The 16201-nt window shown below is 35.6% G+C and overlaps 1 protein-coding gene across 1 annotated transcript in view; it reads left to right on the forward strand.

The window, feature by feature from the left end:
* SKA2 (spindle and kinetochore associated complex subunit 2) overlaps positions 1-16201 on the forward strand; it is a 30952-nt gene that overhangs the window by 1194 nt on the left and 13557 nt on the right. Inside the window, 2 exon segments of the mRNA XM_070390587.1 lie at positions 5805-5808; positions 15893-15979. Coding sequence (XP_070246688.1) covers positions 5805-5808; positions 15893-15979 — 91 coding nt within the window.

The following is a 16201-nucleotide window of genomic DNA, read 5'->3' on the forward strand; positions in this document are numbered from 1 at the left end:
AGATCTTATTATCGTTTTCTTCTGATGTAATAATGAATTGAAGTGCCTCTAATATATTAATACAAAACCAACTTTCATTTGCTTTCAGTTGCTTCTGATTTTTTTTGGGTGGGTGTGGAAATTGGGAAGGCGAGAACTGGCAGCAAAGAAGGTAGAATTTAATGCAGCTTTCCAAATCTGTAATAAATGAACTTTTAGTTAAAAGTTTGTTAATTCTTATTGTTAACGGTCTTTTAAAAAAATCCTAGTTTTTTCCTCCTCCAGATGGATATTTCTGCCTAATTGTAAGGAGCTAAATGATACTAATTGTGCTTTTAACAGTTTTTTTTCCCCTTCAAGTTGGCTTTTAATTTTGAGGTACCAATGAAGTCTTTTCTGACTTTGCATTAGAGTCAATAGTCTCACAGGACATGGTTTAGATTGAACACATTATTTTAAGGGGAAAACAATGATGTGTACATCTTGAAAAAAATAGGTTTTAGAAAACTATGAGGTAGCCAGACTCTTAATTTAAACTTTTAGATGTTTGAATGATGTAGTTTTTTAAAGTTCTTTTTATGAGAGAAAGAGAAGAAAGCAAGTCTTCTTGAATCCCTTTTAACTGAGTCATAACTTTTTTTGCTGTTCAAATTCTTTGTTTCCATAATCACGGAAACAAAATTGTTCAAAAATTGTATTTGAACTGTTATAGTTGTATTATTATTGTTTTGTACTGATTAGGTAGTATAAAATAGGATAGCTCATATTTAGATTTGCCATGTGCTTTTAGAAAAAAATGTTTTATCTGTGAATGGTTTATTTTCTAAGATTCCAAAGGTAAATGATTTCCTGTGTAATCCTCTGATTTTTGGTTTTATAATGGATTTGTTGAGGAATCAATGTTGAATATTTAATAAATGAAATAGAATACATATTATCTAAGTTTGAAAAAAAAGTATTTAATTTTTGAGACAAGTATCCTCATCTCCCCTCCCCCCCCAGGGTTTTAACTCCTGATTCAGAAAATTAAACATTTATTTTTAAATACTGTTTTAAAAGCCTGAAGCTTGGCTAGCAGAGTTGAAATACTCTAATATCTGAGATAATGTGACCTAGGATTTGAGGTCAAGACACTCATGTTCCAGCTGTCCTGAATTTATGTTCATTTCTTAGGCTCAATCCAACCAAGTAGATGACCTGGATCACTTAAGGGAAGGTTGGTTAAAAATAATGGAAAGTGTTTTGCATCAATCCTCATTATTAATGGAGGAATAAGCTCATTGTAGGGTAATCTTTGTTCTCTAACTTTCTTCCCTTCACTTTTTGCTTTAGTGTTATTTGTCTAGTGTCCTTCTTTTGTGATAAGGCTAGTGATTATGCACAAAAGGTATTATGATACTATGATATTATTCTATTTCTGGGTGGACATCTGAATGGTTTCTTACCATTTAAAAGGTTAGGATGTTAATTGGCTAGAATACAAGGAAATCTGATTCTTCAATCTCAAGAGTCTTCTCCTCCCATTATTATTTTCTCTTTGATTTTTCTCAGCTTGAAGGAAATCTTATATTTAAGATGTTTTAGGGGTTAACTGAAATTTTAAAATCCCCTTTCATAGCATTCAGTTAAGTAGTGCTAACAGTATCATGTTTAATGACATTGATTTCCTGAAAGTCTGTAAATTCTTGAGATAGGCAAATGCTTTTTGTATTGTAGTTTAGATTCCAGAGAGATAGATTGGGTTTATAGAAATTGGGAAACTTATTTTACTTTTCATTTGTTTTCTTTGGTAATCTTACTGTTTTGTGTGGCAGTTCATCAGTCAGTTGCTATGGGGGCACTAACCAACACTTCTCAGCAGAACAGAAATATTTTCACAACTTTGCCTTAGTAGTAATTATAAGCTGTTCTGTTAATACCGGTTCTAAGGTATTAGCAACACCCATGTTAGTAACTTATACAGCTTATGATTTATTTACAAAATCCCTTTCTATATCTGCGCATGGTTCAGTTTGAGTATTAATCATAGGTTAGTCGTAAAAAAAATACCACCTTGATATTTAAAGCCTAGTCTTTTTTTTTTTGACATTGATATAAATGTTCTTAGGGTTTGGATGTCTTCTGTCCAAAGTGGCAACCCTTCTTTGTATTCTCACGCTGAAGCTTCAACTGATGCAGGATGCTTTTATGTCTTTCCTACCTATTACTGCTAACGAATGCTCTGACTTTATTGCACTACTGTACTTTACAGCTAGCAGTGCAATAGTATTGTCAAAGCATCTGAAAGCAGAACATACACCAGAATTTTGATTCTTGCCTTACATCTTCAGTGTCTGTGAGTAATTTACTGTAACCTGTGTTGCTGAAAACTATATTACCAAGAGTATATGTTTTAGAAAGTAATAATTTGAAAAAATAAGTTTTCAAATAATTAAAAATTCACCACTGTAATGCATTATGAACCACATCGAGAGAACACATTTTATAGCTAACGTCATTATGACTTGTCTAAACACGTAGTACTTTGTTATTTGATTCTTTCTGTTATAGATTTGGATAGGTTCTGCCTACTCTCAGGTTTTATTGAGTTTGAAGATGAATTAGTAAGTGATGAAAACAATCTCTGTTGTATATTTCCTCTGGTAACCTGCCTCATCTTAATTGGTGTTAATTTTGTGTATTGTTTAGTAGTAAATGCTTGAGTTTAAAACTTTAGAATGCATGTTTTAAGGTTCTTTTTGTAATTGTGAGATACAATAAAATGTGAATCCATCATTTCTGTTTTTGTAATCAGTTTGAGATATAATTTACATAGAGTAAAACTCAACAGTTCTAGTTGTACAGTTTGATGAGTTTTGACACATGTATAGTCATGTAACTACTGCCACAGTTATGATATGCCATAAAAATTACTCTTATAACCCTTTGCAATAAACCTCCTCCCAAACTCTCTGGCAACCACCAATCTCCAGTTTTGCCTTTCCTAGAAGTTCATAAAAATGAAATTATATACACAAAGCTTCAAGTCTTTTGTGTCTGGCTTTTTGCACTTAGCATGATGCTTTTAAGATTCACCCATATTTTATGTATGTATTAGTAGTTGCACCATTTTTATTGATGAGTAGCATTCTGTTGTTTAGAATATCAGAAATTATTTATCTGTTCACCAGATTATGCCCGTGATGTTATTTCCAGATTTTGTCTATTATGAATAAAGTTGTTTAAACATTATAATACAAGTCTTTTATGGACATAATGTTTTTGTTTCTGTTGGGTAGCATCATAAAAGTATGATCTTATAAGAAACTGCTAAAATCTTTTTCAAAGCTCTGTCTTAGGGTTCTAGTTTCTCCAAATCCTCACCAAGATTTAGTTAATATTGTCAGCCTTCATTTTAGCCATTCTAGTAAGTGTGTAGTGGTATCTCATCATAGTCCTAATTTGTGTTTCCTTAATGGTTAATGATGTTGAACATCTTTTCATGTGCTTGTTTGAAGTTGGTATATCTTTAGTGAATATATGTTAAAATCTTTTGCCTACTTTTAAATTGAGTTTTGTCTTTGTATTAATACAAAAGTCCTTTAATTTTATCTATTTGCTTTCTCACTGTCTTAACAATATTGAGTCTTCTGATACATGAACATTCTTCTGATACCCTTCTGATACAGGTCTTACTTAATTTCTTTTATAGCCTAGTGTGATTTCTCTTGGTGTTCTGTATCTTAAAAGTAGAACAAGAACAGTAATTATATAATGTGTGTTGTAAATACATTGAATTTCAGAAAAAAATTAAGGTGTTAAGCAAATATCCTTAAAAGATGGCTAGGAGAATAGATAACAGGAAAGAAAGATACCTGAGATGATAGGGATGAATACAAGGACATTATTTGTAGGGGATGAAGAACACGATTGCTCACATAAAACCACTTAATTCTAAATTTTATTTATAAAATCTCTTTCTGAATTACCTTACCTGGCTTCAAGTGTAGCCGTTTTCCTCTTCTTTGGTTTTAATTTCCTGCTATTCACTAGTGGGCTCTTAGAGCAGCGGGTAGAAGTTTGTGTTTTGTTTGTTTGTCTTATGCTGCCTGGCATGTGGGACTGAACCTGTGCCCCCTGCAGTGCAAGTGCAGAGTCTTAACCAGTGGACGTCCAGGGAAGTCCCAGAATTTTGTATATTTTAATAATGAAAGATATTACATGGGGAGGGACTAAAAGACAAAACTGCTAATTTGAAAACTTTTCTTCTTCCTTGGAGCAAAGTAAAAGTTTTAAAACAAACAAAAAACTTTGTTAGTCAAACATAAGCAAAGATTCATCATTAAGAATATCCCAGATACGGACTTCCCTGGTGGTCCAGAGGCGACGATTCTGCACTCTCAATGCAGTGGGTCTGAGTTTGATCCCTGGTCAGGGAACTAAATCCCACATGCTGAAATTAAAGATACTATATACCGCAACAAAGATTGATGAATCTATGCCTTGCGACTAAGACCTGGTGCAGCCAAATGAATAAAGAAATATTTTTTAAAAAGAATATCCTAGATAAAATTTATTCTTAATTAATTTCAGAAGGTTATACTTCTAATTTATCTTAATGTATAGCATTTTAAAAGTCCTTGGTTCATTGTTTTGTTCTCATTTTTCCAAATTTTTATTTGTCTATTTATTATTGACTGTACTGGTCTCCATTGCTTTGCATGAGCTTTCTCTCTTGCCGCATGTGGCGGCTTCTCACAGTTGTGGAGCATAGGGGTGTAGGCTACAGGAGTCGCAGCACATGGGCTCAGTAGTTCTAGTTCCGGGAGGTACATTGGAAAGAGGCACCTAACCTGGGGAAGGTTTCTTGTTAGAGGTAAGATATAATCTGAGACTGGAAGGGTGAGTAGGGATTAGCCAGCGAAGGAAACGGGAAATGTTCCAGGCAAAGGAAACAGTGCGTGTTCAAGTCCAGAGGTGCTACCCACGTGGGGGGAAGCTGCACGTGGTTCAGTAGTGTTGAGATGGTTGAAATGGGGAGCAAGAGGGTTGAGATGAAGAACCAGTAAAATAAATTCTAGCTATTACGTTGAAAACCTTCACCATACTCTATAACATTCCTAAACATCTAAAATTATTATAAATATTCATGTTCTGTAGTAATCATGAACCTATGTTCCTTAATTTTAAAAAATTTTCCATATAAACGTCTCTGGTTTTGGGTAAATTAGAGGGAAATTTAGTGACTTCTGACCAAATCATTATATATTGATTTTTGTGTTCTGTAGTCTTTATTGCCCTATTTATTTATAAGGCCTGTTCAAGGAGGATGTGTGACCTGGAGTGAAATCTTACCAGGCAACTCACAGAACTACAGTCAGGAAGAGAGTCATCAACTCAGCCCAGCCTAGAGCTCCTGAACCCAAGTCAAGCGGCAGATTCATGAGAATAAATTATTGTTGTTTTTAAGCCACTGAGTTTCAGGTTCCACAGTTTTGAAGTGTGTTGCTTTAATCTAGGCTGCCATTTGAATTTTAAAACTTACTATATTCTTTTGCTAGCATGTTGTCTCATCCATTTTTAGCAGTGTAGTCTGCTGCTGCTGCCAAGTCGCTTCAGTCGTGTCCGACTCTGTGCGACCCCACAGACAGCAGCCCAGCAGGCTCCCCCGTCCCTGGGATTCTCCAGGCAAGAACACTGGAGTGGGTTGCCATTTCCTTCTCCAATGCAGGAAAGTGAAAAGTGAAAGTGAAGTCGCTCAGTCGTGTCCGACTCTTAGCGACCCCATGGACTGTAGCCTACCAGGCTCCTCCATCCATGGGATTCTCCAGGTGAGAACACTGGAGTGGGGTGCCATTCCCTTCTGCAGTGTAGTCTAGCTGTGTGTTAATATTATCTCATGAGTAAAAGAAACATTGTGTTTGACCTTAATGAGTAACCAAGGATAAAGCATGTAAAGGGATGGTGCTGTGCAAGTTTCTCTTTCTGGTCCTGAGCTTGATGACATTTAGGGATACCTCAATTTAGGGTTGTCAGACTTAGTAAATGAAAATATAAATTGTCTGGGAATTCCTGGTGGGCCAGTGGTTAAGATTCCGTGCTCTCCAAATGAAATAACTGACAAAGGATTAATTTCTGAAATATATAAGCAGCTTATACAACTCAATACCAGAAAAACAAACAACCCAGTCAAAAACTGGGAAACAGACATTTCTCCAAAGCCACACAGAATCTATACCAACATCGCTCATTATTAGAGAAATGCAAATCAAAACTACGATGAGATATTACCTCACAAAGGTCAGAATGGTCAACATCCAAAAGTCTACAAACAATAAATGCTAGAGAGGGTTGGACAAAAGGGAACGCTCTTGCACTGTTGGTGGGAATGTAAATTGATACAGCCACTATGGAAGACGGCATGGAGATTGCTTAAAAAACTAGGAATAAAAGCACCATAATGACCCAGCAATCCCACTCCTAGGCATATACCCTGAGGAAACCAAAATTAAGAGACACATGTATCCCATTGTTCATTGCAGCACTGTTTACAGTAGCTAGAACATGGAAGAAACCTAGATGCCCATCGACAGATGAATGGATAAAGAAGTTGTGGTACATATACACAATGGAATATTACTCAGCCATAAAAAGGAATGCATTTGAGTCAGTTCTAATGAAGTGGATGAACCTAGAACCTATTATACAGAGTGAAGTAAGTCAGAAAGAGAAAGATAAATATTGTATTCTAACATATATACGGAATCTAGAAAAATGATACTGAAGAATTTATTTGCAGGGCAGCAATGGAGAAACAGACATAGAGAATAGACTTCTGGACGCAGGGAGAGGGGAGGAGAGGGTGAGATGCATGGAAAGAGTAACATGGAAACATATTACTGTATGGAAAATAGATAGCCAACGGGAATTTGCTGTATGGCTCAGGAAACTCAAACAGGAGCTCTGTATCAACCTAGAGGGGTGGGATGGGGAGGGAGATGGGAGGGAAGTTCAAAAGGGAGGGGATATTTGTATACCTATGGTTGATTCATGTTGCGGTTTGACAGAAAACAACAAAATTCTGTAAAGCAGTTATCCTTCAATAAAAAAAAAAAAAAAAGATTCTGTGTAAGGTCCTGGATTCAATCTCTGGTTGAAAACTGAAATCCTACAAGCTGTCTGGCCAAAGAAAAAAGAAAAGATGCCCCGTTAAATTTGAATTTCAAATAGGCAATAGGAAATGTTTTAGTATAGTTATGTCCAAATATTGCATGGGATATACTTAGAAAATTTTTTTATTGTTTATCTGAGATTCAGGTTTAACTGAGTGTCCTGTATTTTATGTATCAAACACCCTTTCAGAATGCATTTTCATACAGTTATGAACAGAGTACATTAGATTATCATATTTATTGGTCAAATAATTACCAGTTATGACTTCTTATATCTACTGTGTATGAGGAACTGTGCTAAGCAAAGGTTAATATATGAGCCATCAGGAGAGACATAAATCACAAAAAATCTACATGAAGCAAGAAGCACAAGATGCTGTGTCTGAACAAATATAATCTCTGTCTTCTATAGTCTTTTAGCCCAGTACATAGATAATACAGACAAATATATTTGTATTGGGTGAGTGGGAGGAGGTAGAAGATAACTTCAAAAGAGATTCCTCTCTTATATAAAAGCATATTTGTTATGAAAACTTTCAGAAATCCAGATTTAACCTTTGTTTTATTCCCTGGGGAAGGGACAATTTACGACTACAATTTATTAGAAGTCGTCACAGATATAGATGACAAACTTACGGTTACCAGGGGATAGGGTAGAGGGAAGCGATAAATTGAGAGATTGGGATTGTCATATACACACTATAATATATAGAATAGATAACTAATAAGAATTTGCTGTATAGCAGGGGGAACTCAATACTTTGTAATGGCCTAGATGGGAAAATAATCTAAAAATAAAGTGAATATATGTATAACTGATTCACTTTGCTGTATACCTGAAACTACCATAACATTGTAAATCAGCTATACTTAACGATAAAAGTTTTCAAGAAGAGTTTGTAAATCAAAGTTAAAAAGAAAAGGAAGGGATAGTTATCTTGCTTTTTATGTGTTCAGGCAATATGCTTAGCATTTGGATCTCAAAAGCAATCACTTTTTTTTTTAAAAAAAAAAAAAAGCAGATTATCTCTTGGAACTTAACATACATACTGCACTCAGCCCCTCGGCCCCAATCTTTAGGAGTTCACAGGTTCCGTTTAGTTGGCAATCTACTTTGTTGCCTTATCGTTGACACTAAGACAAGCTACATTTTTACAGTGACAGTTATTCATTTATTTTTCTTAGGCTATGGATCCTTCAAGGAGCTTCATCTCACCAGAATAATGTAGACAGATCCATAAAATTGCCAAATATCAAGTGGGGATTTATAGAACCTTGCCCCAATAAGATCACGGGATATCTGCTATTCAGAGGTTCAAATGATTTGACATTAAATGATGAGACATCATTAATCTTGCATCCTTTTATACAGATTGTGTAAAAATTGCTACCAAAGATGTATTCCCTCAAGATTATACTAAGTTTTTGCTGTAGGTATTTACATTATTCTAATTGTGGTCTGCAATTTAGCAATGTACCTGTTTTGTCATATTTGATGACATTCTGACTTTATACTCTGAAGACAGTATATCATGAATATTTGATATATACATATAAAACAATATTATGCCCCATTACACAATATTATTCTCTATATATTACATATAAATATGTATTTAAGACATCACCGACTCGATGGACATGAGTTTGAGTAAGCTCCAGGAATTGGTGATGGAGAGGGAAGCCTGGTGTGCTGCAGTCCATGGGGTCGCAAAGAGTCAGACATGACTGAGCAACTGAACTGAACTGAAGAGCGTGCTATTTACCAGGTGCTGCTAGAGAGTAATGATTTTTAAAAATAACAGTAAGGCAACTTCCAGGTAGACCAGTGGTTAAGAATCTGCCTTCCAATGCAGGAGATGCAGGTTCCATCCCTGGTCAGGGAACTGAGATCCTACAAGCTGCAGGACAACTAAGGCATTCTGCCCACAGCAACCAGAGAAGCTCCCAAGCTCTAGAACCCTTGTTCCACAAGGCAGACCCAGAGCAGCCAAAGTAAAACAACATAAAGTGATTGAAAAACATAAATTAACCAAAAAAAAAAAAAAAGCAGTGAAATTCAGTGTGGCTGCGGTGTAAAATACGAAGTTTCAGTGAGAAAATTTAAATTTTTAAAAATTTTATTGGAGTATTTATTGATTTACAGTGTTGCGTTAGTTTCCCCTGTACAGCAAAGTGAATCAGTTATACATGTACATATGGAGAGAATGTTAATTTTTTGTGAAGAATCATACTAAGAGTTGAAAGTAATTTCACAGGCATTGAGAAACTAATGATCTTTAAGTGAAGAGTGACAGTATGCAGAATGTGAGTGCGTGCGTGTTTAGTCACTCCATCGTGTCCAACTCTTTGTGTCTGCAAGGACTCTAAGCCAGGCTCCTCTGTCCACGGGATTCTCCAGGCAAGAATACTGGAGTGGGTTGCCACTGTCTTCTCCCGGAGATCTTCCTAATCCAGGGATCCAACCCTATGGCTTCTGCCATGGCAGGCGGATTCTTTACCACTGAGCTAATAGTTACACTTAAAAAAATAGTTATTATACATGTAATACATATTCATTGTAATTTAATTAGAAGACAGATATGCAAAAGGAGAGAAAGACCCAACAATTCCATGACAATTAAGACTGTGTTGTAGGGGCTTCCTTGGTGATCCTGTGGTTTAAGAATCCACAGGGGACTCGGGTTTGAGCCCTGGTCTGGGAAGATTCCGCATGCCGAGGAGCAGCTAAGCCCGTGTGCCACAACTTGTGAGCCCACGTGCTACAACTACCGAAGCCTGTGTGCCTAGAGCCTGGGCTCTGCAGCAAGAGAAGCCACCGCAATGAGAAGCCAGCACCCTGCAAGGAAGGGTAGTCCCCACTTGCCTCAACTAGAGAAAGTCCGAGTACAGCAACAAAAGACCCACCACAGCCAAACAATAAATAATTTAAGAAAAAGACTGTTGTATATTCTAGCTTCTGTTGTAGGTGTATTTTTAACTGTTTTTTCTAAACCAGGTTCATTCTATATATTATGAAAATCTGTTCCTTGTAGTCCAGTATATGTCCATAGTACAGTTAACATAAATAACCTAAGATTCTGAAAACTTAAAAAAAATTCAATAGAATACTTTAACTGATAAAATCAGCCTTATGTGTACTACCCTCATAATTGTCCCATAAAAACCTGCAGAATAGGAACTGATGCGCCTGAAACTTCACTCTTTCTTCTGCCTTGATATTGTTATTTGCCTGAAACAACATGTCTGTAACTGGGTGCTTGTGCATATTGCTATTGCTGCTTCTCTGTTTCAGACAAGCATAGACATGTGTTTGTTCTGTCTGGAAGAGACTGGATAATAGCTCTCTAGCAGAAATATACAACAAAACAATTGTGATTATGTAGACATTAGAAGTGGCCCTCAACTTGCTAAGAGCTTGAAATGTTTCTTCTTAAAACAGGCTTTAGAGGGTGGTTGGATTCCCAGGCTATTCTTTCAAGTGAGTGAACTTTAATCTGTTCCCTTTTGTCATTGAACATTAGTCTGTATGTTAAAAACTTGGGATATAAAAGTGGAAAGACATGGGTCTTGTCAGCAAGAGACTTGAAATCAAAATGGGGATACTACCATGCAAACAAATGATTGTAATATAAGACATGAAACGAGAAGCCTTAACCATGAAAAGAAAAATGAAAGTAGATAAAGGTGTTTCTAAATTTATTGGAGAGAGGAGAATGTAAGGAAAGGCATGCTTTAAGTAGATTCTTTGGTTGATAATACAGCTAACCTGGATCTAGGAGTATTAAAATAGCTAATTCTCCCTTAAAACGTGTCTGAGGAAAATGTATTTCTAAGCTCAGCTACTGAGTCCAGAATATACCTCTACCAACTCCTCTTACCAACGAAGGCAAGAACCTTCGTTTTCCTGTGTTTTGATACTGTTGAGACAGGCTTTCTCACAAGAGGATGTGTTTGGAGCTGGTCCTTCTGAAAGGGAGCATTATTGTGGCAGTGGGAATCTGTGGGTTGCTTGTAAAGAGGAAATATTTTTTAAACTGTACTGCAGTTGTATCCTGCTGTGAAATATTTTAGTGGTATGTAATATAGTGTGCCTTTTATCTAAAGCTTTAAGCTGGATATAAAAACCAGTACTACAGAATGTTATATACTTGTGAAATACGGGGCATGCTCTTTAAAACTCTAAATTATTTCCTAAATTGTTCTTTTACTTATTCGTATGGTTTCTTCTGTACAACCACAGTCTGTTTCCAAGGATATCCAATTGTCAGGATGTAATTTGGTTGTCTTTGGGACTTGAACATTGATTTCCATGGACTTTTCCTAGCTAAATTGCCTATTTTTATTTATCACTTTTGGGATTAATATAAAACTTTTCCCATTTATTTTTATTACTGAGTTAGAGGAAAACTGTGAATATGAAATATGAATGTCTTGGGCTTTAAAAAAAATTTCACGTTTTATTTTAAATATTCTAATATGTCTAAAAATAAGACAGATAGCTAAAACTAATTAAATAGCAACTACACTGTTTTTCAAGGCTTCCCAGAAGCTAATCTATAACTGAGGAGGGTTGTGAATGAAGTTCAGCAATATCATTTTGTTCTATTAATGAGACACTAATGAGTTTTGGAGGCTGTCATAATTGGTTAGTAAATTTCCTACAGTGTAACTGAAAATTTCCCTGTTTATTACCAGATCCTAGAACCCTATCGATATTGTCTCTGCTGTGTAAATAGCTCTGAGTAGTGCAATATTGCTTATAGGGTTTTGGTGTTTGGGAAGAACAATGGGCATGTTGCAGAAACAATGTAGCTGAAACGGAAGCAACAGTCATTTTCGTTTAGGAATAAAATAGTAGAAGCTAGTTTTTAATACAGACATTAAAATCTGAAACTCAAATGTCAAATTTTTATATATTAGAAGAAACACTTTTCTTAATTTTAACATTTTGATAAATTAAACCTTGTTTTATTGTAGTATAATGAAATAATAGAATTTTATTGTTGGAAGGGAGTAGATTTCCAACTCATTTAATAGGAGAGACTCAGAGAGACAGAAGATACTGGAGGCCACATAACTGTTAGTGAGACCAGGGCTAGAATTTCTGCCACGTATCTCAATCCTCTTATTTTCTTTTTTTCAGTACCGTACTAGCAGGTTGTATTCAGAGAGAATTTTTTAATGGACTAAGTGCAGATTTAAAACAAACAAAAAAACAACTTTCCATTTAATGTTGGTTTTACCCCCATCTGTGTGATTCTCTTTGGCTTTGATGTCATGTATAACTTTGGTCTAACTACATAAAAACAAGAGTAATGAAAATAGAAGTAGAGGGAAGTCACTTAGACTGTCTTCTTCGTTTATAAAATGAAGGGTTCAGATGAGAGAATCTTCACTGTTTCTCTGTTTCTCAACATTGCATTGACATCCTTTTTCCTTTTTTGTCCCTGTTTAATCTATAGCCTGGGCTTTCGTTGTGGCTTAGCTGGTAAAAAATCTGCCTGCAATGCAGGAGACCTGGGTTTGATCCCTGGGTTGGGAAGATCCCCTGGAGAAGGGAAAGGCTACCCACTCCAGTATACTGGCCTAGAGAATTCCATGGACTGTATGGGATTGCAAAGAGTAGGACACGACTGAGCGACTTTCACTTCACAAGCAATAGTCCACTGACTTGCTAATAAGTAAATACTTCCCCTAGGTATTATCACAAAATATTCTCTTCAGTTCTTCAAGGAGGGTAACATTCTACTCTCAAACCGTTGTTTCTCCTATATTTTAAAAAGAGGTTTTGGACTTAGCTGGCAGTCCAGTGGTGAAGGTCCACGCTGCCACTGCAGGCAGCACTGGTTCTATCCCTGGTCTAGGAAGACCCCACATCTACATGCCATAAGGCGCGACCAAAAACCAAAACAAAAGGTTTTAAATTGTGGTTAAATACATATAACATAAAATTTACCATTTTAACCACTTAAAATGTGGACTCAAAATAGAACTCAGCAGCCTATGTACATTCTCATTGTGCAACCATCGCCACCGCCCATCTCCAGAGCTTCATCATTGCTAAACAAACTCTGCATATGTTAAACAATGACCCCCTATTCCCTGCACCCCCTGTCTTTAAAAATCTGTTTAAAATTCTGTTTGTTCTCTGAAATATTTTCCAAATAAAAGTATGGGCATATTACTTAAAGGGGAAATGGAAGAAAATTTTAAAGACTTTTTGGAAGCAGTGATGTACATATAAATGCAGCAGTTGTGTGAAAGTGGGAAGTCCTGAATTTTAGCATTTGCCAGCTTTCCTGTTGTGTATTTTTCCACCCTATCTGATTTCAGGTTACCAGCAGGATGTCACAGAAAATGGAGCTGGAAAGACATGCAGTAGTAGCATGGGATATATTCCTACTGTATAGATATGATAGGGCTCAAGAGCATAGATGAGTAAAATTAGTAAAACTAGGAAATTTGGGGTTTTGTGTATGTATTTTTTTTTCAATAATCTAATTGTACATTTAATAATTTAATTTTTAGTGATGCTCTTGTTTAACAATGGGCTTACAAGAATTCCTAAAAATTTAGCTGACTCCATCATGCTGTTGATTGGAAGCATACTCTTTGGTATCTTTTTAAAATATATATTACTTAAAAGAAGGAACACTTCTTTAAGGTACTATTCGGTGGTTTTTAGTACCTTGTGGACCTCCAGGCATTATATGAAGCCATAGCTGAAACCACTGTCTTGAGGAGAAGACTTTGTAAAATGGACTATGGGATTATGCCAGTTAAATTTAAGCAGAGCTAAACTATCAAGTTTAAAAACATATAGGCTTAAGAATATCAGGTTAAGGGCTCCTAGAATAGAGATTCTATTTTAAGGTAGCCCTGGATGGAGTAACGAATCCCATAATCCTAAGAATTTTGTAGTAACTATTAGGTTAGTTTAAAACATTAGTTTTAAAATCTTTTATTTAAAGTTATGCTTTAGAATGTTGTATAAGACCTCAAATTACACATAAAGCTACAGAATTATGGTCTATTCCAGCAATTAAATCAGGTCTTCAGTGCTTAGAGCCTTTGCTTAATTGATTTGTCTTCCTCCCACTTCCTCTCCCTACTCTCCATCCACATGTGAAGGAAAAGTTAATTCTTGAGCATATTTTAATATGGGAAATTATACCAACAGGAATTTCTTTACATATATACATATATTAATACATATATAGTAATAGTATGCTTAAAGAAGTCTAATTATTGATAGATTTAATCATGGCAGCTAATGTAACAAGTATATAAGACAAATGAAATGCCTCCACTTTTGGAAAACATTTTAAATACTTTTTAGACAAAGAACTGGAGAAGGAAATGGCAACCCACTCCAGTATTCTTGCCTGGAGAATCCCAGGGACAGAGGAGTCTGGTGGGCTTCCGTCTATGGGGTCGCACAGTCGGACACAACTGATGTGATTTAGCAGCAGCAGCAGCAGCAAAGAACTAATACATTTGTTTTTCTGATTCAGCAACTCCTTGATGTTAGAGATGCAAATCAGACTGATTCCTGGGAAATTTTTTTAAAACAAAAACTGACTTTTTTCCCTTCTATTTCTACTCTAAAAGTTTTTGGTTGTAAAAATTGAATGTTATTAATTGAAGTTTTCTGATCAAATTTAGGCCAATGATGAGAAATTATTAGTGATGGAAGATTTAGTTTATCTCTTTCTGAACTTTGTTCAATAATGACAACTTCTGACTTTAGAAGCATTTTAACTTCTGAGAACCTTTTTTTCTTATTCTACATTCCAAAGTAGAACCCTTGGTTTACTTTTTGTATAATAAAAATATCTGTATAGCGCTTCTCATTAGATCTAAGAACTACTTTTTGTTGGTTTTACCCTTCCCATTAAGGCTTTACATTTTCAAGAATCAATCTTTAGTCCAGAGCTTAAGTTGACAGACAGGTCTGAACTGTGTCCCTAAAGCAGTCTCCTCAGCTGTGGGCTAGGAATGAGAGACCTTCCCTGAGGAAATCACGTTTTACCTTTCAGAGTAAACTCAAAGGACCATGGTGGTTTCCCTGATAAATTCAAGGCAGTACATGCTTTAAGATCTTGTAAAAGATGTAGAATTCTCCCAAATTAAGAATAATTTGTAGATTATGTCACATTCAGAGATAAACCACTTTTAATAATAATATATATGCTTCCCAACTTTTCCATATGAACACACATGTATTTTACAGCCTATGGCAGTTTTCCCCCTTTTTCTCCCTTAGAAGTTTACTGCAGATAAAGGTTCCACGCTAGGACCCAGGTTAAATAAATTGTGCTTACTTGGCCTGCTGCGCCATTATTATATTGTATGTAGCTTTTCTTGTGTAATTTATGGCTCTTTAAGCCTTCTAGTTCTGGCCTGTGTGGCACGTATTTATAGTTCTTTGGTTAATAGGGCTGTAAATTGTGTTAACAGCCTGAGTATCCCTAAAAATAAATTTGTTCTGTGCTTTAACTTGAAACCACATATCCTTCCAGAGGTAGAAAAACTGCCTAATTGATGAGTGTGGTGGTAATTCCTGAAGCCATTGTTAATTCTTAGTAGAGCATGTGTATTCTAGATGATGGAAGTTTAATATACTTTCCTATTTTCCTATTTTCAAAATTAGTATATATAATATTAAAAATATAAAGAGAAAAGAAAGAACAGCTATAGTATCATGTTTTGTGAAACGTCTTTTGGTTTGTGAACTAATGATCTGTGCTGATCTCTAGTTCCAGAAAGCTGACTCTGATCTGGACTACATTCAGTACAGGCTGGAATATGAAATCAAGACTAATTATCCTGATTCAGCAGGCAAGGTAATCTGCAAAAGAAATATCTTTTTAACAGAATATTTTATTAAAAGATTTTCTGGTAGTATTTCTAATAGTAGAGTATAACATTTACATTATTAAGGATTACATTCATAGAATCCTTTTGTGTTGGAAGTTAGGTCACAGAATATTGGAGAGATTATACTCATAGTAAAGGAAATTTGTGGCTCCTCTTTTATTTTTAAACTGTAAACAAGAATTATTGAG

This window comes from Bos mutus, chromosome 19 (genome assembly GCF_027580195.1).
Source record: "Bos mutus isolate GX-2022 chromosome 19, NWIPB_WYAK_1.1, whole genome shotgun sequence".
NCBI classification, from domain to species: Eukaryota; Metazoa; Chordata; class Mammalia; order Artiodactyla; family Bovidae; genus Bos; species Bos mutus.